We start from the raw sequence: 19,976 nt of genomic DNA on the forward strand, positions 1-19,976 counted from the left end.
CACTGTTTTATGTATGTGTCTGTATTTGGCCGGAGAGGTGCTAGGTCTGTTGGAAGTGGAGTTGTAGATGGTTGTGAGCTTCTGTGTGGATACTGGGAATCGAACCGAGGTCCTCTTCAAGAGAAGCAAGAACCACTGAGCCATCTCTTCAACTCTTCTCTACCTTGTGTTTTGAGACAGCGGCTCTCGTGGAATCTACAGCTCATCAATCCGCTGGACTGACTGTGGGATCCCGTGGGATCCTCTTGTCTCCATTTCTCCAACACTGGGATTATAGGCTTATGTTACAACTTCTGGCTTTAACATGGACGCTGGGGCTCAGAACGCAGACCCCACGCTTTCACGCAGGCGCTTTACTCCCTGAGCCATCTCCCCGGCCCCTGCTGCTCCTTGTTAATGAGATGTTCCTGGTGTGTCTGGAGACCTGAAAGTCTCTGGGAGCCTTTGAATTGTCCCTTGTTTTTGGCACTTCAGCAGCCGGAGTGACTTGGCTTCTGGAGCTTCACCGGCTGGCTGAGCTGGCTCCTGTCCCCCTCGCTATGGGAACAGACGGAGCCCGTTCTCCGTTAGCTGTTCTTCGAAGGGTCTTTTTCTCTTGCTCAGCTATGTATTAAACTCCCCATATCAGTGTCACTTAAAGACCAACAGGAGGAAGAGACAGAGAAAGAGTGATCTTGGCACTGGACCATCAAGTCACAGGACCCAGATTCTCTTCTGGCTCGTCGCTTGAAGTCACTTCCCGGCCGGCATTGTGAAAACGGAGTTCCACTTACTAATAGTTTAAGGGAGGTATCATAGAAATCTTAAAAAGAGAAATTTTCAGCCGGGCGGTGGTGGCGCACGCCTTTAATCCCAGCACTCGGGAGGCAGAGACAGGCGGATCTCTGTGAGTTCGAGGCCAGCCTGGGCTACCAAGTGAGTCCCAGGAAAGGCGCAAAGCTACACAGAGAAACCCTGTCTCGAAAAACCAAAAAAAAAAAAAAAAAAAAAAAAAAAAAAAAGAGAAATTTTCAAAATCCTTTAATTTAAATTAATTTTTTTATTGTGTGTATGTGGGGGTTTTGCCTGCACAGATGTCTGTGCACCGTGTGCTTGCAGTGTCTGTGGAGGACTGAAGAGGACATCAGATCCCCTGGGGCTAGAGAGACAGCTGTGAGCCACCATGTGGGTGCTTCGAATTGATCCCAGGTCCTCTGCGAGATCAGCCAGTACTCCTTACCACTGAGCCATCTCTCTAGCTTGAGATTTTTATTTTATACATAAATTTAAACTTCTAGAGAACACTTCCATGTTGTTTCGTTAACATTAAGACAGATACTATGTAGCTCAGGCTAGCCTCAAGCTTATGTTTTGTTTGTTTGGTTGGTTTGTTTTTGTGTCTGCCTTTGCCTCCCTCAGTGCTGGGATTACACTCGTGCACCATCATGCCTGGCTTTCAAAACACAGTAGGTGGAGTAGGGTAGATACAGAAAAGAACTCTGAAATCAGGGAGAGGGAGAGGGAGAAGGAGGGAGAGAGATTGACTTTACTAATTGTGTCTGGGCCTCTCTTGACCACGGCACTCTTTTTCTTTGTGATCCTACTCCGTCCCCCTGGCTGGCCTTGAACTCCAGGACTCAAGCGACCTTCCTCTGTCAGCCTGCAGGTGCACTCCACTGTCTCAGCCTTCTTGGCACCCTTTGAGGGGAAGCCAGCTTCCCAAACCAGGCTCTCCTGGTGGAGTGGCTTGGTTCAGTGGGGCCCCACATGAGTTCTTCCTCCACAATTAGGATGTTCTTCATTGGTACATCCTGGAGCAGCAAGAACCCTCTACCTTTCCAGCCAGTGTCCATGTCCGCTCAGCAGCCCCAGGACACACTGCCGGTGCCAAACCACATTCAGTTGGACTAGAGATGTTCTGTCTTCCTAAGAATGGGCCTTTTTTGGCTAGGAACATGGCCTCTTGTGGGGGTTAGGATGTCCCTTCTGCTACCTTGAAGTTGATGAGCCTAAGAAAGCGAAAGGTGGCTTTTTTAATACCTAATGAGGAGTGACTTAGGGAGGAAGGATTCATTCTGGGTTTAAGGGGGTACAGCCTATCATGGCCTAGATGGCATGGTGGTAGCAGCCGGTGTGGGCTGGTCACATGGCATCACCAGCCAATGAGCAGAGAGTGAGCAGGAAGTGGGACTGGGTTATGGAATCTCAAGGCCCACTTCCTCCAACAAGGTTCTGCCTCTTAAAGTTCCCACAGCATTCTCAAACACTGCAAGCAGCTGGGGACCTGTATGAGCTTTGGGGGGTGCAGAGTGGGGCATTCCACATTCAAACCTCAGCTGTGGCCTTACGAAGGTGCAGAGAAAAAAGGGAAGTTCTATGGTTTGTCATGTCCCAGATCTCTGGATGGGAGTGTGGAAGAGAGTTTTAGGTAAGGGTTTGAATCTGCCAAAGGGCTTTTAGGCAAAAGCTGAGCAAAGTGAGTCTTCATTGAGGCCTTCTCTCCATTCATGGCTTCCCTGAGGTGGCCAGCCTTCTCTCCATTCATGGCTTCACTGAGTCCAGTCTTCTCTCCATTCATGGCTTCACTGAGTCCAGTCTTCTCTCCATTCATGGCTTCACTGAGTCCAGTCTTCTCTCCATTCATGGCTTCTCTGAGTCCAGTCTTCTCTCCATTCATGGCTTCACTGAGGCCAGTCTTCTCTCCATTCATGGCTTCACTGAGTCCAGCCTTCTCTCCATTCATGGCTTCTCTAAGGTGGCCAGTCTTCTCTCCATTCATGGCTTCACTGAGTCCAGTCTTCTCTCCATTCATGGCTTCACTGAGTCCAGTCTTCTCTCCATTCATGGCTTCACTGAGTCCAGTCTTCTCTCCATTCATGGCTTCACTGAGTCCAGTCTTCTCTCCATTCATGGCTTCACTGAGTCCAGTCTTCTCTCCATTCATGACTTCTCTGAGGTGGCCGGCCATTCGCGGCTTCCCTGAGGCCAGGGTTTCTAGTCACTCTCTTGGAGTAGGCTCCATTGGCAATGTGGAGGCAGCTCAGCTAACGGAATGATCTCAAGCTTGAACACTGGAGGTCCAATTCCAGCTCATCACAGACAGGAGTGACAGCATCCTCCCCTCTAGCTTAGAGACGTGGACTGCAGCAGGACCAGGCAAGTGAGGCCAGTCTCTTGCTGTAGTGGTTTGAATGAGAAGCCCCGCCCCTCAGCCCCATAGGCTCATATACTTGTTCCCCAGTTGATAGGACTGTTTGGAAGGATGAGGTGGGGGTGTTCTCATTGGAAGAGGTGTGTCACTGGAGATGAGCTTGGAGGTTTCCAAAGCCCAATCCCAATCCTAATGCGCTCTCTACCTCCTGCTTGTGGTTTGAGAGCCTCTCGGCTCTTCCCGCCTTCATGCCTTCGCTCTGCCATCACGGAGTCTAACCCTCTGGAACTGTAAGCCCAATTCAACTCTTCCTTCTATAAATTGCCGTGATTTTGGTGTTTTATCACAACAATAGAAAAGTAACTGAGACACCAGTGGAGCTGCCCTCCTAGGAGAGAGGGAGCTTCCGGCATTTTCCTGGTGCTGGAGTGTTCCAGCTTCGCCAAGATACTCAACTTTCGATTTGTGTTAAGAGACACGGGGTATCTAAGATGCTCTCCTTGTGTGCTTCGGTTGCTGTGATAACTCCATGACCAAAGGCAACCTGGGGAGGGAGGGGTTGATTTGGCTCACACCGGGTTACAGTTCACTGAAGGAGGCTGACGCAGACACTCAAAGCAGGGGAGACCATGGATGACCAAGCTGACTGGCTTGCTTGTTTCCACTGCTTGCTCGGCTACCTTTCTTATCCAGCCCAGAACCACCTGCCCAGAGATGGCATGGCCCACAGAGGGCCGGACTCTCCTACATCAATGAATAGTTAAGAAAAATGCCCCAAAGACACACTCGCAGGCCGACCTGATGAAGGTGACCCCTCGCTTGAGGAATCTCCCAATGTGTGTCTAGGTTTTGTCCCTGTTGGGGACCCATTTAAAATTGTTTTCTGGTGATCTTTTCTGGAGAAACATTACTGTTAGCCTTCGATATGCTTTATGCTGGCTGATCCATTCATACTCTTCGGCAGCTCTATGTATTTTTGCTTTTAAATAAATGGCTTTCATATTATCTCTGTTCACAAAACTTTCAGATTTTAATTGAGATGGCCTGTTTGTAGCAGGGACAGTAGGCTGTGTTGAGCCCAGAATCCTGGGTGGAAAATAAACTCATGAGCATGTATCTCTCCCCACTGCATAATTACTGAACATTCCTAGATTTCTCTTTGTGTGTATGTGTGTGCATGTTCATGTGTGTGTGTGTGTATACATGTTTGGGGGGGTGTACACACCATGGCACACTTATGGAAGTCAGTGGACAACCTTGGGGGTCAGTTCTCACCTTCTACCTTGTCTGAAGCAGGGTCTCTCATTCATTGCTGTGTACATCAGGCTAGCCTTCCAGAAGCTTCTGGGGGACTCTCCTGTCCCCACCTCCCATCCTACTGGAGGGGTGACATAGACATGTGCTGCCATGGGTTCTAGGCGTGTGGAAACAGGTCATCTTGCTTGTACAACTAGTACCCCACCCACTGGCCATCACCTCCCCTCAAACAGTCCTAGATTGCAAATGTGTTAGTCAAACTATGATTCTATCCTTTCACTGAAAGCCGCTGGGGAAATGCCTTCAATGGAGGTCTCATCTAACTGGTATATGAAGTCTGTGTGTGTGTACATGTGTATCTCACACATGCCTCCCACACTTCGCATGTGTGCCTCATGTGTCTGACAAGTACACACATGCACACACACTTGAGTGAATCTGCTTATTACTTGTATCTATGTGTATCCCACGTAGCAGCCATGTGTGGGAGCGTTACTTGTACATGTGTACACATGTCAAAAATGGGAGTAAGAGCAGAGACGGAGGGGAACTGGAGACCCTGTGGACACTGTCCCCTGTGACAGCTAAGCGTTGGTCATGGTGTATGAAGACTATTTGAATGGACTATTGATGTTAAAATGTATACCTTTGAGAGAAATATTAGCTTCCTTAGCAATGAACCTAATTCCCTTCCCTGGGAACAGGACAGCCACCCCCACCCCTATAAGGCACAGGAATTACTGGCTAGGAATGGCTGGTCCCCTGCTGTCCCTGGCGTAATGGCTAGTCACCTCAGCCAGCTAATTGTGAAATTTGTTCCAGTGACAGTGACTAGCAGTTTCCCTCTGGGGCCCCTGCCCTGACCCTTTACAGCATCTACTTTGTGAGGAGCTGTGTGCAGGGCTAGCAAGATCATATTTAGTAGACCTGCCCCTGGGCTGGGCTCTCGGGAGACCTCCATGTTACTTTCTTCACAGGCTTCTACTGTCAAGCGACCTTCTCCATTGCTTGGACAACCAGGACCCCTGCCCCTGAATAATAGGGGTGGTCCCGGCCATGGCACAGCAGTTCTGATTTTGTTGTGAGTAAGCCTTGTGCACACACACACACACACCCTGCGCCCCCATCTTTTTTATGTGTTTGGGTGTTTTGCATGCATGTTTGTCCGTGTACCACATGTGTGCCTGGTGCTCACAGAGGCCAGAAGAGGGCATCAGATCCCCTGGAACTGGAGTGACAGATTGTCTGAGCCACCATGCTTGGAACCCAGGTCCTCTGGAAGAGCAGCAAGTGCTCTTGGCCTCTGAGCCATCTCTCCAGCCCCCTTGTATCCCATCTCTTAACAGGCCTTGTAAGAAGGCCAGACGGCTGTATCTCTAAACCAGGACATTCCTTTTCCGCTTCTGGCTCTGGTGGCGCAGACTAGAAGTGAGTTGCTCCCTGCTGGATACCGGCATCCCAGCAAAGAAGTCTGCTCTTTCCACTCCCCGCCCATGCCAGGGAAGAGACTGATGTAAAATGAAGCCTGCCTCATCCACATATCAGCTCTGTGTCTGTGCACTGAGAGTCGAGCCTTTGGCTCCCTCCTGCTTCCTGCCCTTGTCCAAAAGGAGGCAGGCACTCAGTGGACCAGGTGATCCAAGCTTAGCCTTTCATTTTAATGACATTACACTCACTTCTATCTTAGGAGAATCAATAACGCTTTACAGTGGGTTCGGCTAGGGCTTGGTTAATATTTAGCCCTGTTTTCAGGCATAGTCCAGATACGAACAGCCAGAGACATCTCTAGGAAAGCGAGCAGCTCACCCACTAGCATTCAGCCCCTCTGAGTGCAGGAAGGGGTGGGCAGGCATTGGAATGGCGATGGGGGAGTCTTTGTCTTTGAGACAGTACAGTATTCTCTGCCCAGGGATTGCTGAATAGAATAGGTAATGACAGCTACAAAAGATTGTCCTCTGAAAGTAGAATCCCATCCCTACATGAGCTGCTAGGAAAAAAAAAAAAAAAACCCAAACAAGCAAACAAGCAGGGTGGTGGTAGTACACATCTTTAATCCCAGCACTCAGGAGGCAGATGGATCTCTGTGAGTTCAAGGCCAGCTTGGTCTACAAAGTGAGTTTCAGGACAGTTAGAGCTGTTACACAGAGAAACCCTGTCTTGAAAGAGAGAGAGAGAGAGAGAGAGAGAGAGAGAGAGAGACTCCGCCAATGGAATTGTTTTCAGGAATTTATTCACAGAGGGAAAACAAACTCTTAAGTGAAGATTTGCTTTGATAGAGCATTTGCTGGGGAATTCGGTGTTTGGAAGCTGGCAAAAATGTGGATGAGACAAGTGATCGATTCTAAGTCATTACTTATGAGCTCAACTGCTGGGCCCGTCAGTACTTGTTATCCCTGAGAGGATGCACACTTCAGAAACCCTAATTACTTTCCAACCGCACCCCAGCCGCTTGAATCCTCCTGCTGTATTTCCTCAATAAGACCCAAAAGCTTGACTTTCATCGATTGTGACTTTCCTTCATTGAAGGGTCACCATTGGAGCTGCTTGGGGAGTGGGCATGCATCTCAACTGCCATCGTCTTCCCACACACCCCGGTGTTCATACAGACCACCTCTAGGGAAGCTGGGGCCAGAAGCTTCATCAAGCAGCCCTTGAGCTCTGCTGTGGAGCGGTCAGATCCGTGTGAGCCAACAGGCTCCTGTCCGCCAGTCCACATTGTCCCCTCCGCCTGTCACGTCACCCTCCACTGTCCTCTTCACAATATCAGAGAGAGTTCTAAGTTAAGGCACAAACCTCACACAGAATGCAACTCCACGGCCAGAATTACTCAGCTGTCTGGTCCTGGAACCAAACCTCAGGTCATTTAGCACCCCAGTGCCATGGTGTTGCCCAGTGCGTCTCCTGCTAAGTCTCCGTAGGTTTAATCTGCCCTGAGCAACCCCTGCTAATGGGAGACCAGGAGCAGTTTGCAAAACCCATCTGACCATTGGGATCACAAAGTCAATCTGAGGCATTAATTTAAAAAAAAAAAAAAGGTTTATTTGACTTTAAATTATGTTCGTGTGTGTGTGTGTGTGTGTGTGTGTGTGTGTGTGTGTGTGTGCGCACCTGCATGCAGGTGTCCACAGAAGCCAGAAGAGGGCATCAGATCCATGGAGCTGGGGTCCAGGGTGATTGTGAGCTGCCCAGCGTGGGTCCTAGGAACCAAAAGGGTATTCTGCAAGAGTAGCAAGTGCTTGTAACTGCTGAGCTATCTTTCTGGCCCCAGTGTATTCCTTCTTATTGTCCCATCCCCAGCATCCAGAGGATTTGTCTTCATGATGTTGAGTTGAAGCTAAGAGGGACTTTGTGAACCAAAATTGTGTTATTTTTCGTTCCTCTTTTGGATAAAAGAAATCCAGAGAACAAGTCATCTTTAAATAAGATGCGCCGGGCGGTGGTGGCACATGCCTTTAATCCCAGCACTCGGAAGGCAGAGCCAGGCGAATCTGTGAGTTCGAGGCCAGCCTGGTCTACAGAGCGAGATCCAGGACAGACACCAAAACTACACAGAGAAATCCTGTCTCGAAAAAAAAAAAAAAAAAGATGCTTCAGGGCTGGAGAAATGGCTCAGGGGTTAACATCACTGGTTGTTCTTATAGAGGACCCAGGTTTGATTCCTGGGAGCCACATGGTTACAACCATTTGTAACTGCAGTCCCCAGGAATCCAGTGCCCTATTCTGGCTTCCACAGGCATGAGGCATACACATGGTACACAGACACACATGCAAGCAAAACACTCATACATATAAAATAATATATTTTAAAATTTTAATTAAAATATAAATATAGGTGCTTTAACAGGTGAAACATAAATTTCCCTATCATGAAACCTGACTGCTTATCTGTATGGAATTAAGCATCAATCTTGTATGTGTGCTTGTGTGTATGTATGTGTGGTATGTGTGTTGTATGTATGTATGTGTGTGTGGTTTTTTTTGTGTGTGGGTATGTGTGTTGGGTGTGTGTGTTTATGTGTATGTGTGTGTTGTGTGTATGTGTCTGTGGTATGTGTATGTGTGTGTTGTGTGTATGTATGTGTGGTATGTGTGTTGTGTGTGTGTGTGGTATGTGTTGTGTATGTTGTGTGTATGTGTGTGTGGTATGTGGTGTGTGTGTATGTGTATGTGTGTATTATATGTATGTGTGTGTGGTATGTGTATGTGTGTGTGGTATGTGGTGTGGGTGTATATTGTGTGTGTTCATGTGTATGAACGCACATGGGTTGGCAGGGTGTGTGTGTGTGCGTCTGAGGACAGCCTTGGGTGTTGATCCCTAGGCACACTACTTTTTGTTTGAGACAGGGTCTCGTTGGCCCGGACCTTCACTGTGTAGGCCAGGCTAGCTGGTTTATGTGCTTCCAGAGGTCCATCTCTCTCCACCCGCCTCCTGCCATTGCTGGGATTGCAAGCACACAGCACTGCTCGTGACTGAACTCAGGTCCTCAAACTTATGAGGCAAGTGTTTTCCTGACTGATCCACCTCCCAACCTGTACCATGTATGTTAAGGTCCCTTTCTTCCTGCCCAAATGACCATCCTGTTGCCAAGTACCCACAGACACTGCTTAGACACCCCATCTGGAGGTCATTGGTGGCTGCTTAGGATCAAAGCCTTGTTGGAGACAATTTCTCAAGTATGGGGACATGAACACTATAGAGTCACTCAGACCTATCTTCCTGAAATAATTGTCATCAGTTCTGGGTTTCTTAGAGAGATTTCCCTAAGTGAAAAAAAGAAAACAGGGCCTTTATTCAAGACACATATCTCCAATTGTAATGATAACATTCTATCTATAGTGTTTCTTTCCGATTTTTCACCACTTGTATTAAAGCGAAAAAGAAGGACTGACTCACTGTTTGTTGTGGTTGCCAAGACCAGCCCAAAGCTGAACTCCTAGCTAACTTTGCCTTTGCTAACAGTCTGGGATTTTTCTGCATATGTTTATCTTTTTGCGACAACTGCCCCTGCAGTCTTGTTTTATGATTGTACTTTTATTTTTGGGTGGATTTATTTGCCTATCACAAGGCCTACTGAATGTATCTTCCTAAGCCACACTAAGTAGTTTTGGGGATGAGTGATGTAGCCTGAGAAGGTAGGGTGACCAGAAGTAGGACAGTCAGCCATTCTGACCACTGAAGAGTCCTTGCTGAGGGAGCGAGAAGAAGAAAGCACATTTTAAAATCCAGTTAAAGTCTACAGGTGGGAGGCTAAAATGATGCTTCTGGACCCCAGCGTGAGCAGCATCTCCCACACGCCTGCATTTGTATTTTCTTCAGATCCTAGAGCCATGACCACCGAGGGGATGCGGGCGGAGTCTTTCCTTGTCATTTGTACTCAAACCCATCTACAGCTGGAAACAAACAAACACCACTGGTAGTGTGAGGAGCAGCTTGGAGAGGCCATATCATGACATGTATGGCACTCCACGCATGCGCCACTGAGGAAGGAGGCCACACAGCCATCCCTGTGAAGGATGGGGCTCCCAGCCTTTGCCCTGCACACACCTATATACTCCGTTAGCTGGTCTTGATTGAATGTTTCATCTAAGCCCTGTTCCCGAGTCTTCAGTATTGTGACTTTCCGGCTTTGTATAAAGTTCTCCAAAAAACATCTTAGAGAGCTAGGGAGATGACTTCATAGGTGAAGGTGCTTGCTGGGCAAGCCTGGTGACGTGAGTTTGGTCCCCATAACCCACATAAAGGTGGAAGGCAAGAACGGGCTCCCCAAAGTTGTCCATTGACATCCACACATGTGCCATGACAAGCACGCCCCCTCCCCACTAATAATCAATACATAAAAACTCCTTTGAGAGCTGGGGAGATGGCTCATTTGGGTAACACACATGTGAGGGCCTGAATCTGGATACCAGGGCTCACGTAAAGGTTGTCTAGGCATGGCAGCACATTCGTAACAACAGTGCTCCTGGGGTAGAAGTGGAATCCTCTAGGCAAGCTGACTCGCTTGACTGGAAAGCTTCACGTTCAACAAGAGACCCTGCCTAGTAAATAAAGTAGAACATGGTGGAAAGAGACAGCAAAGTCAACTTCTAACCTACACACACACAGGCACATACATGCACACCCATGCACGTGCACACCATACATACACATACACGCACATATGTACATGTGCACACACAGAGACACAGGCATAAATACACAATGTATACCACATAAACATAGACAGGAAGAAAGAACAACCTCCCCCAAAACCAAGGACAACAAAACCCCAAAACACCCTTGAGGAGCTGTCAAATTACATTTCTGTTTTCTTTCATTAAGAAGTCTTATCTGGCATCAAAAACAAAACAATTTCCATTGTTTCTCTTTAAAGTTATAATTCTACTTCATTTTTCTTCTTCTCATTATTATTTATTTGTGTGTGTGTGTGTGTGTGTGTGTGTGTGTGTGTGTGTGTGTGTGTGTTTTGGGGAGCAAATTGTTTACCCACAAGCATCATAGTCTGTATTTTGCCTTTCAGGTCACTGATCCCACCCCTTCCCCAATGTCTCTCTAAGTAAAACTAAAGCAATTTGAGGAGAGAAACATCCGATCTGATAACAAAGCATGCTTTGTCTTGATACACACAGTGCTCGATGACCACAACCCTTGCAGTCCTTTCGGGTAAATGAGTAACTGATTGAATCTGAGAGGCAAACTCGTGTTTATATTCTGACTCTCACAGTATGTTTTCTCTCTCTTCTTACTCTGACTAACGTGTGTGAAATGGACAAAACAACTGTCCAGGTTCAGAGGCAGCGCCTGTGAGGCGAGAAGCTTCTATAGCTTAGGAACCCTCCAGGAAGGAGAATACAAAAATACCTTACTTTCACCATTTTTTCCTTTTCTTTTTTTACAAAAACATATTATCATATGAACATACCGCTCATGCTCCTCCTGGGTCTGGAAAAGGCCCACGTGAGAGAGATGCCGGAAGTTTAGACTTGGTTGGCTTGTCATGGCAGGTTCATTTCTTCAGGTTCAGTGTTTTGGTAAACGTTCACCTACACTAGCACGCACGAACTAGCTACTTCAGTTTACAAACACAAGGCATGTATGTACTGGCTCCGAAGAGACTAGGTAGGAATACACAAATGTAAATATCAGATCACAAGATTACGTAGTGTATAAGCACACATACACAGGGTTTTGGTTTAGTTTAGGGTTTTTTTTTTTGTTTTTTGTTTTTTCCGATTTCTCCCCAGCGGCTGCTTTCCTCAACATCACACCCAGGCAACGATGTCCTCTTCTCCAGACTTTGAATTGTCTGCCTGCACGAAAATGTTCACTTTAAGGGAGACATAATCAGTGGGATAAACTCTCAGACAAGCAGCTTCAGATCCTGTCCTCTGAACTGGGCTCCTGTAGAACAGTCTGTTCTAGAAGCCAGCTCTGATGGGTGGGGAGGCTGGAAGCAGGTGAGGGGAAGCACACTGCCAGGAGGCAGGCTTGGCTTGTATGTGTGTGTGCGCGTGCACGCACGTGCGCGTGCTGTGTTTCCAGGTATCTCAGATACTGGTTTGGAGGTCTCCGTTGAGGAGGGTCCTCTGGGTCTCTGTGGTCTCATTCAGCCGGGATTTGTCCTGCTTACTGTCGCTCCGCTCCCCATCATCCGTACCACTCACCTTGACCAAGCAGAGAACGTTCTGGAAGCTCTTCTTGAAGTTGTCAGATAAGAAGGCGTAGAGGATGGGGTTGGCGCAGCTGTTGGCGTAGGTGAGGATCACCACAAAGTCAAACATGCCTTTCAAGGCCGGGGTGGGACTGATGGCCACGGACACAGACGAGACATTGAAGATGTAGAAAGGGAGCCAGCAGAAGATGAAGACAGCCACCACGATGGACACCATTCGGGTGACCTTTTTCTCTGACTTTTTCCTCTTGGACGATCCCACTCGGATTCCAGAGGACTTCACCTTGATGATGATAAACAGGTAGCAAAGACAAATGATGGTGAGGGGTACCAGGAACCCCAGGATGAAGGCATAGATAATGAACCCTGTGTACCACGCCCCAGATTCACCTGGCCAATTGATGGTACAGCTGCTCTTCCCCCACTGGTTGCTCCGGAGGCCAGCATATATCATGATGGGCAAAATGACCAGCAGAGAGATGCCCCACACAGCCACATTGATCATCTTGGCTGTCCGGGGTCGCCTCCACTTGGCTGACTTGATAGGGTGGACCACAGCTAGGTAACGGTCAATACTCATGACTGTCAAGCAGAAGATACTGGTGAACTGATTGATGCCGTCTACAGTCATGACCACCCGGCAGATGGCCTTGCCGAAAGGCCAGTGGACCAGTGCCACCTGCATGGCCAAGAAGGGCAGCCCCAGCATGAAGAGTTCGTCTGCAATGGCCAAGTTGAGGATGTAAATATTGGTGATGGTTTTCATCTTGGCATAGCGGAGGATGACGTAAATGACGAGTGTGTTGCCGCACAGTCCGACAACGCATACCACGAAGTAGATGAACGTGAGGACCGCGTTGCTTGTCATGTCGTAATATGGCTCTGTCTGGTTGGAATCATTGCTTGGTCGCAGTGACCCATTGATGTCAAACGGGGAAGGCATCCAGATCTGGCTCCCATTCAGTTGCTCAGATGCCATCTCCATGGCTGCTTTTCAGTCAGTTTAGAACCAAGTAGCCCAGAGATTTTCCTCTCACCTCAGTGGGCTCCAGGGACCAAGAACCTACTGGGACATCTGGGAAAAGAAAAAGAAAAGTAACCATCAGTCCCGAGCTATTTAGACTCCCATATTCCACCTGCCTGGTTTATCTTCTTGTTGAGACATTTTCCTACCACTTGCTCTTTCTCTTTCTTTTGTGTATTTATGTGAGTGCAGCTGCCCCCCCTCTCTCTATCTCTCTCCTCTGTGTGTGTGTGTGTGTGTGTGTGTGTGTGTGTGTGTGTAGGCCAGAAACTACTCCTAGCTGTTGTTATGGAGGCAAAGCACCCCACGCCCCTTTGGAGTCGGGGTTTCTCACCCTGTAGCCTCGGCTGCAGGGACCCACCTGTGTCTGCCCCGACACTGCTGTGATTACAGACACGTCACCACACCGAGCAGTTCTCACATGGGTTCAGGGGTTGACTCGGGTCTTCCTGCTTGCAAGTTAAGTGTTTTATTTATTTATTTATTTTTGGTTTTTCGAGACAGGGTTTCTCTGTGTAGCTTTGCACCTTTCCTGGAACTCACTCTGTAGACCAGGCTGGCCTCGAACTCACAGAGATCCGCCTGGCTCTGCCTCCAGAGTGCTGGGATTAAAGGCGTGCGCCACCACTGCCCCGCATAAGTTAATAAAACATAAGTGTTTTATTGACTGAGCCATCTCCCTAGTCTCCTTCTGTCCTTCCTTCCCTCCTCCCCTCATCCCCCGTCTGCCCCTCCCTCCCTCCCTCCCTTTTGTTTGAGACAGGCTAGCCTGGAACTCTGCAACTCACTATGTAGCTGAGGCTGGCTTTATATTCACAGCACTTTTCCTGTCTTCACCTCCTGGGCTTGGGATTACAGGGATGAGCTACCATGCCTTGCTCTCCTAGATGTATTTTCAACTAAAAACAAAGTTTTCTTTTTTTTTTTTTCCCATCTAGCTGCAAGCCTGCCTGTCAGCCTGCAGATTTTTTGAGGTCTTTTTTGAAATGGTGGGGGAAGGGTTTGGGTTAAACCATCATCTTTGATGACGCACATGTGGCGGATGGCTATGACTTGAAACACATAGACTTTGACCCCTAAGGAATTGACTGGTTCAGACTATAAAAAAAAAAGCAGATCTTAGAGGGTTTCAGCCCCTGACCTTGGAGGGGGCTGACACCAGCATTCTAAGCCCCATGAAGAATCCCACGCAGGCTTGATGTCTGCTTGGGAGCATTTCTACTCAGAGACCACCATGGTGGGAAAACCCAAGAATTTAAAGGAAGGACAAATCTGGGCTCCATGGTTGAGGCCCACGTGACCTCATGCCCAGCCCTTAACTGTTGTGACTCTCCTTTGTCAACATGGGGGCGGGGGTCAAGAAGGATAAATACGAGAAGGAAGATATGTGCAAAAGCCTAACATTGTGCAGGAAAATGTTACCCCCACCCAGCTGTCTCATTAGCTCTAATTTATTGAAACCTGACTACACAGTGAATCAAGTTATAGTCTTTAATATTTAAAGAAAGAGTCTGGCTTTCTTTTGCTTTTTAAATGTGTGCTTTAGGCGATTTTTCTTCTTGGTTTTGTTTTTCCAATGTTCAGTGCCCTCCATTCCCCACCCAACTCCCCGCTTAGGAAAGCCCTTTCCTAAAGCCGACCCCACCCCACCCCCACACACACTTCATTCCCTGCAATGCATGGCCTTTTGCTGCAGTTCACAGATTAGGGCAAAAACAGAAGCTAGGTGATGGATTTAGGCTGTTCATGAATGTCAAAAGAGGCTATTAAGAACTGGTGGCGTTCATCCATACCTGTTGTCCCCTTGGTCTCCCTAACCATCGTGGGAGTTGAGGATACTGTCCTCCCTCACTTAAAGAAGTGCAAATCGAGGCTTAGAGAGTTAAAGTCCTTGGAGTGGATACTTGAACATGAGCCACCTGGCCCTAAGTCTTCTGTGATTTTCAACGTGTCCTGGCTGATGTTCACTGGATGGAAGTTGATGACTGGGACTTGGGCTTGAGTGACCTCCATGCTGAGAAAATAATGAGAATGCTGTTTGCTTGGCCTAAGATATAAAGGACGAGATCAATCCATAATTAAGTGATTTACCACAGTTATAAAGCATCAGTGTGTGTGTGTGTGTGTGTGTGTGTGTGTGTGTGTGTGTGTGTCACTCTGATGGAGCTCTCTAGCTGCTAATACTTCCATAGGGGAGTCAGGCAAGGGAGTCAAGTCAGGTAGTGTGTGAATTGCATGGAGGTAAGGCTATGAACAAAGTGTGTTAGAACACCACTCTTCCCTGGCTGTGGGGGGGTGTTCTCAGGATTTTGGGGGCTGGGTCTTGTGTATATAAGAGCTCAGGGTAGGAGGTCCATCCAGGAAGAGGGGAGCTGGTGAAGGATTGGAATGTATAGCACCACTACTTCACTTGCCTGACGCATTTCCCCTAAGCAGAGTACTTTTCCAAGTGAATGCCCGATGCTGGTAGAGACTGCAGAGAAATCAAAGATATAGACAGCAACAGGCAGGTGCTCCTTGCCCACCTCTGCCTCTGATTCATTCTGTACTGCCAGTGCCTGGCTTTTCTTTCTGCGTTAATTTCCCCAGCACATGTTTGGTACAATGAGGTCTGGGATTTTGCATTTGTATTTGGGGGACCCACTGCATTGTGTCTGCATTGGGTAAGCAAGCAGAAGCAGGCAGCTATTAGAACCGGAAGCTTTAAAGAAACTGTTTCTGTATCCCCAGATTAACTCGGGTTATTTCCATTCCCTTCCCCATCCTGTCAGTTACTTAATTCTACAGACCCAGAATCCTATTCAAGCTGCTTGCAGTGGGACCTTACAGGAACCGTTAGCTTGTGCCATCTACGTACCATGAGAGGGTACATTTCAGTGTCTGATTGAGACTGAAGAATCCCTGGGGCTGTAGAATCCCTATCTAGAGCCAAGAGAGGAGGAGGAGGAGGAGGAGGAGGAGGAGGAGGAAGAGAGGAGTGGTGGTCACACAGGGCCCAATGTGCTTCTTCAGCTCGAACTGTGCCCTTTGTGCAGAATGAATGGTGGGAGGGTGTCACTTTTCTCTATAATTGGCTGAGACACACCTCCACGTTGGGGAGGTCAGCCATACAGAGATTCAGAGCCTTGGAAGGTGGGTGTAGGTCATATGCTGGGGAGCTCCATGGAAAAGGAGAGACTCCTCCAAGGAAGACATGAGCTTAAAACCTAGGGAGTCCTGTATAACTAGTCAGGTGCCTAACATCCCCAAGTGACCGCTTCTCATTTTACGTTTGTCTCACCAAAAGAATTCCAAATGCCACCAGTCGATACTTGTTGAATTGTGGTTAAACTGAATGCACCAGGAAGTCTGATTTTTCTGCTTTTTTTTTTTTTTTTTTTTCCTGTGTCAGGGCTGTTAAATATCAGCCTGTGGCTTGGTGGGTGGTTTCCCCTGAGAGAGTCCTGGCTCTGTTGGAGAGTAGGGTTTCCACGGTCTCAGGAATCCTCTCTTGTTCCCATATGCTCGATAGAGCCCACTCCGATTTAGTGTCACTGACGTCCTGACATCTTTCCATTGTGAGCCCTCAAGACCCTCTCCCCTAAGCCTGCTAGAGACCCCCACCCCCACCCCACTCCAAGAATCTGGGGCTGGAGACTGAACCGGTACCAGCATAGACAGTAGCCCTGTGTGGTTCACTAAGGCGCTAGAGTGCCCCTCAGCACTGGCTGAGTGAGTGGGAGGCGGGTAAATAAGCAAGACTCAGGATCGCAGAGTTCGTGCGGCGGCGGCGGCGGCGGGGTGGGGGGACATTTGGGGCCATCAACTCGCTGACCCTGGAAACAACGTGTTCCCTAAAGGATTCCCACCATTTCCAGGAAGAGTGGACCGTGGTGCCTGCACATCCAGCTTCGATACACAGAGGGGACTGAGGTGTCAGGGATAGGTGCCAGGGACAGACAGTCGCTTGGGGACTTGACCGTTCAGTGGTTGGTTCTCTCCAATCTAGACAGATGTCTCTGCCCGAGGGCGGCGGGGTGTAGGAGGGACCTGACCGCATACGAATCTGTCCGCCTCTCCATCGGGCGATTGAAAAAAAAAAGAAAAGAAAAGAAAAACCCATTTTCCTTCCCTCTGCGATGCCCCCCATCAACTGTCCCTTCCCTAATTTGGGTCTCAGTCTCAGGGTGCGGACTCAGGAGCCCTGTGGTGGCACTTGGCATGTCCCTTCTCTAGCTGGTCTCGCTTTCCTTGGACCGGGGCTGTTTCGCACAGGGCTGTTTCGCAGGTGGCTAGAAAATAAGTTGTCCCCATCCAGCTTCCACCTGGACACTCGGGCTCGCAGGTCACACGCCACCGCACCTGGGCAGTGGCTGTGCGGACAGATCCGTCCTAGAACACACTACCTTTCCACCCCTGACGCCAGGATACGCATCCTTCATTTCTACCTGTCACCTCCAAAGGCACAAAAGCAGAGAATTGCGCGCAGGGACCAACATGCAGGTCGCCGGGATCAGCGCTCTATCCCCAGCGCAGAAGCACGCAGGTGCCCAAGTGCGCTCGTCGCTCCCTCCATCTCTCTGTGACACACACATATGCACACACACGGGCAACCACACACACCCCTCACCTTGCTTTCCACGAGCTCTCGGTTCTCCAGCACTCAGAAGCTGTCCTTTACCCAGCCCGGCGCCCGTGAGTGCAGCAGCTTGGCTCCTGGGCTCTCAGCTTCCTTGGCTGGCTCGTACGGGCCCCTCTGGCATCTGAGAGAGCTAGCCTGGGCCCCGAGAGAGCTAGCCTGGCCTGCAGATCATCGACACCAAGCAGCGGACTGGTGCTCCGGGCGCCTCGCGAGCGCGCCGGTGGCTGCACCGCTAGCATTGGCCCAGGCGGGTGGCAGCCCCTGGGCACACTTCCCCACGCCCCCCGCTCTGACGTCACAGCAGCTTCGCTCCGCCCATCCAGTCCTGTAGGAGCAGAGTGGAGAATCCTGAGGGCGCCCGGGGAGGAGGGGACAGCGAACCAGGATGAAGTGGTGTCAGTGTCCCTACGACTCCTCCCGGTGAGGACCCGCGCTGATTTTTCTCCGATTTCGGAGACTCAGTTCTGTTTTACCCAACAAATTCCAGACAGCTGGTGCAGGGGCTGGGGTAACCTAGACTCGCTCCGGGACCTTTTAAGTCGTGTTCTCAAGTTTGCAAAGCCGTGCCTTACCACGGACCAGTCCCAGGCTCAGGGCAGAGGGAAAAGGGGGTGAAAGCAGCAAGCAGATATCCTGCTGCAGGCGTCTGCAGGTGTGTGTGCCCTCTCCTGGCTTCTGTTCCCGCAGCCAGCAGGGGCTCTGCGGGGCTCGACAGGTTTTCTAGCTGGAGGCCCTGGGGCCATAGTATCTCCTAGCTTTAATTTAGCCTGCCAGTCAGTGCTTGCTGGTTTGACCCAGTCCAACCACTCCTCCTACACCGCTGTGGCGCTCTGCGGGAGAAAAGAGGGACGAGCAAGAAGTGGGAGATGTGTCGCATCAAGTTGTAGCTATTTATTTTTTTGACTGTGATGATTCAGTCGGTGTTCCAATAGTTTAATAAGTCATAATCAATCCTGCAGCCTCCCTTCCATTCCCTCTCAACACACACACACACACACACACACACACACACACACACACACACACACACACACACACACACTGGATAGTTCCTAGAGCATGGGAAATCAGAAAGCAAACCCTAATTAGCTTTCTCTGTGGGCTTAGCTGCCCTGATCTGACCATCCTGTTTATGATTGGCTTGCGGGTTCATCTGGGAAAAGCATAAATCCAGAAGCTGTGTGTGTGTGTGTGTGTGTGTGTGTGTGTGTGTGTGTGTGTGTGTGTGTGTTGCAAGGAGGCATGGGCTCTGCCTATGGTGAGTTTAGACAGGGAAAAGCAACCAGCAGATAGAAGCAGCCTGGAACTGCTTCTAAGTCAGGGTGTCACTCACAGGCACCCACTGGCACCGTCTCTGTGAGATATTGACTATTTTGAACCCTGTGAACTTGGTAGAGATGGATCTAGGGGTTCAGTTAGGTCAGCTTGCCTTTAGATTTTTATGGGCAGGCCTGAGGGGCTGAATTGTGCAGCTCTCAAGATGAGGGTAGTGCCTCTGGGGGACAGAAGGCTCAGGGGAAGGTCTCCCACTCCTGTGACCCTGTGACCCAGTTGTTACAATGCATATTGCCACTTCCAGTCTAAATCCAGTGACCCCAGCCAGCTTCCAGGGACAGAGAAGAATGAAGAGCCGGGAAATGCCCATTCTGAGTTCAGACCCCCCCCCCCCATCATGTGACCTTGTAAAAGTCCATCAACTCTTGCTGCCTAGTTGGTGTATTGTTTAGAAAAATAACACATGCAAAACAGGAACCCCTGCTTCACAGCGATTCCTTCCCCTACACCCAAGGTGACCCCCAGGGGGCGGTGTACCGTTTTTGGTTTCTCTACTTCTGATCTCATATCAACACCACCAGCAAAAAGCAAGCTGCTCCTGCCAGCTAAACAGTCCTCCCCCAAACAACCTGGAGAGCATTTCTGTATACAATACCCCACCCTTCACACACTTGTGAAGTCTTACCCCAGCTCTCGCAGAGTCAGGTCTGGCAGGCTCAGCCCCGTGGATGAACTGCAGGCACACCCCATCTCTTGGGCAGCTGACCCAGTGAGATCTGAACACTGCCCTTGACAGCGGAGAATGTCATCTAGAGCAATTATTGATTTTGTCCAACTCGTGTGTGCCTCTCTCCCCTCCCCTGACCTGTGAGTGCCTCCAAAAAACTCTTTGAAATGGCTGCTGGCTTTGCTGGGCCCCCCAACTTCAACAGTTGCCACTCCGTGTTTGGCAATGCCCTGCTCTTTGGACACTCTCCCAGCAATCTGCAGCGTGCC

The 19,976-nt window shown here is 49.3% G+C and overlaps 2 protein-coding genes and 1 long non-coding RNA gene across 10 annotated transcripts in view; 2 read left to right on the forward strand and 1 right to left on the reverse strand.

Moving 5' to 3' along the window:
- The window catches only part of Slc39a11 (solute carrier family 39 member 11), a 443,246-nt gene that overhangs the window by 13,027 nt on the left and 410,243 nt on the right, over positions 1-19,976 (forward strand). The gene's annotated exons all lie outside the window — the stretch shown is intronic.
- On the forward strand, positions 1,003-7,518 carry LOC128122799 (uncharacterized). The gene is made up of 2 exons (XR_008222495.1): positions 1,003-3,642; positions 3,729-7,518. It is a non-coding gene; the product is annotated as an uncharacterized LOC128122799 (long non-coding RNA).
- On the reverse strand, positions 6,414-17,990 carry Sstr2 (somatostatin receptor 2). Of its 5 annotated transcripts, none has more exons than XR_008222493.1 (3): positions 17,694-17,988; positions 11,311-13,135; positions 6,414-10,426 (listed from the first exon to the last, which is right to left on the reverse strand). XR_008222493.1 is itself a non-coding variant. In XM_052758539.1 (3 exons), the coding sequence occupies exons 2-3, from the start codon at positions 13,043-13,045 to the stop codon at positions 11,651-11,653; spliced, it is 1,041 nt and encodes a 346-aa protein (XP_052614499.1). In that variant the 5' UTR covers positions 13,046-13,135; positions 17,694-17,990; the 3' UTR covers positions 6,414-11,650. The 5 variants fall into 5 exon arrangements, 4 of the variants coding, with proteins under 4 accessions (XP_052614499.1, XP_052614497.1, XP_052614496.1 ...); XM_052758539.1 differs by having other exon boundaries at positions 6,414-11,698; positions 12,053-13,135; positions 17,694-17,990; XM_052758537.1 differs by adding an exon at positions 14,878-15,098 and having other exon boundaries at positions 6,414-13,135.

This window comes from Peromyscus californicus, unplaced genomic scaffold, assembly GCF_007827085.1.
Source record: "Peromyscus californicus insignis strain IS unplaced genomic scaffold, ASM782708v3 Scaffold_3__1_contigs__length_106647218, whole genome shotgun sequence".
In the NCBI taxonomy this organism is placed as follows: Eukaryota; Metazoa; Chordata; class Mammalia; order Rodentia; family Cricetidae; genus Peromyscus; species Peromyscus californicus.

Coding starts and splice junctions, on each gene's coding strand:
- Sstr2 (XM_052758535.1), bottom strand. CDS start 13,045: ATGGAGATGGCATCTGAGCAACTGAATGGGAGCCAGATCTGGATGCCT.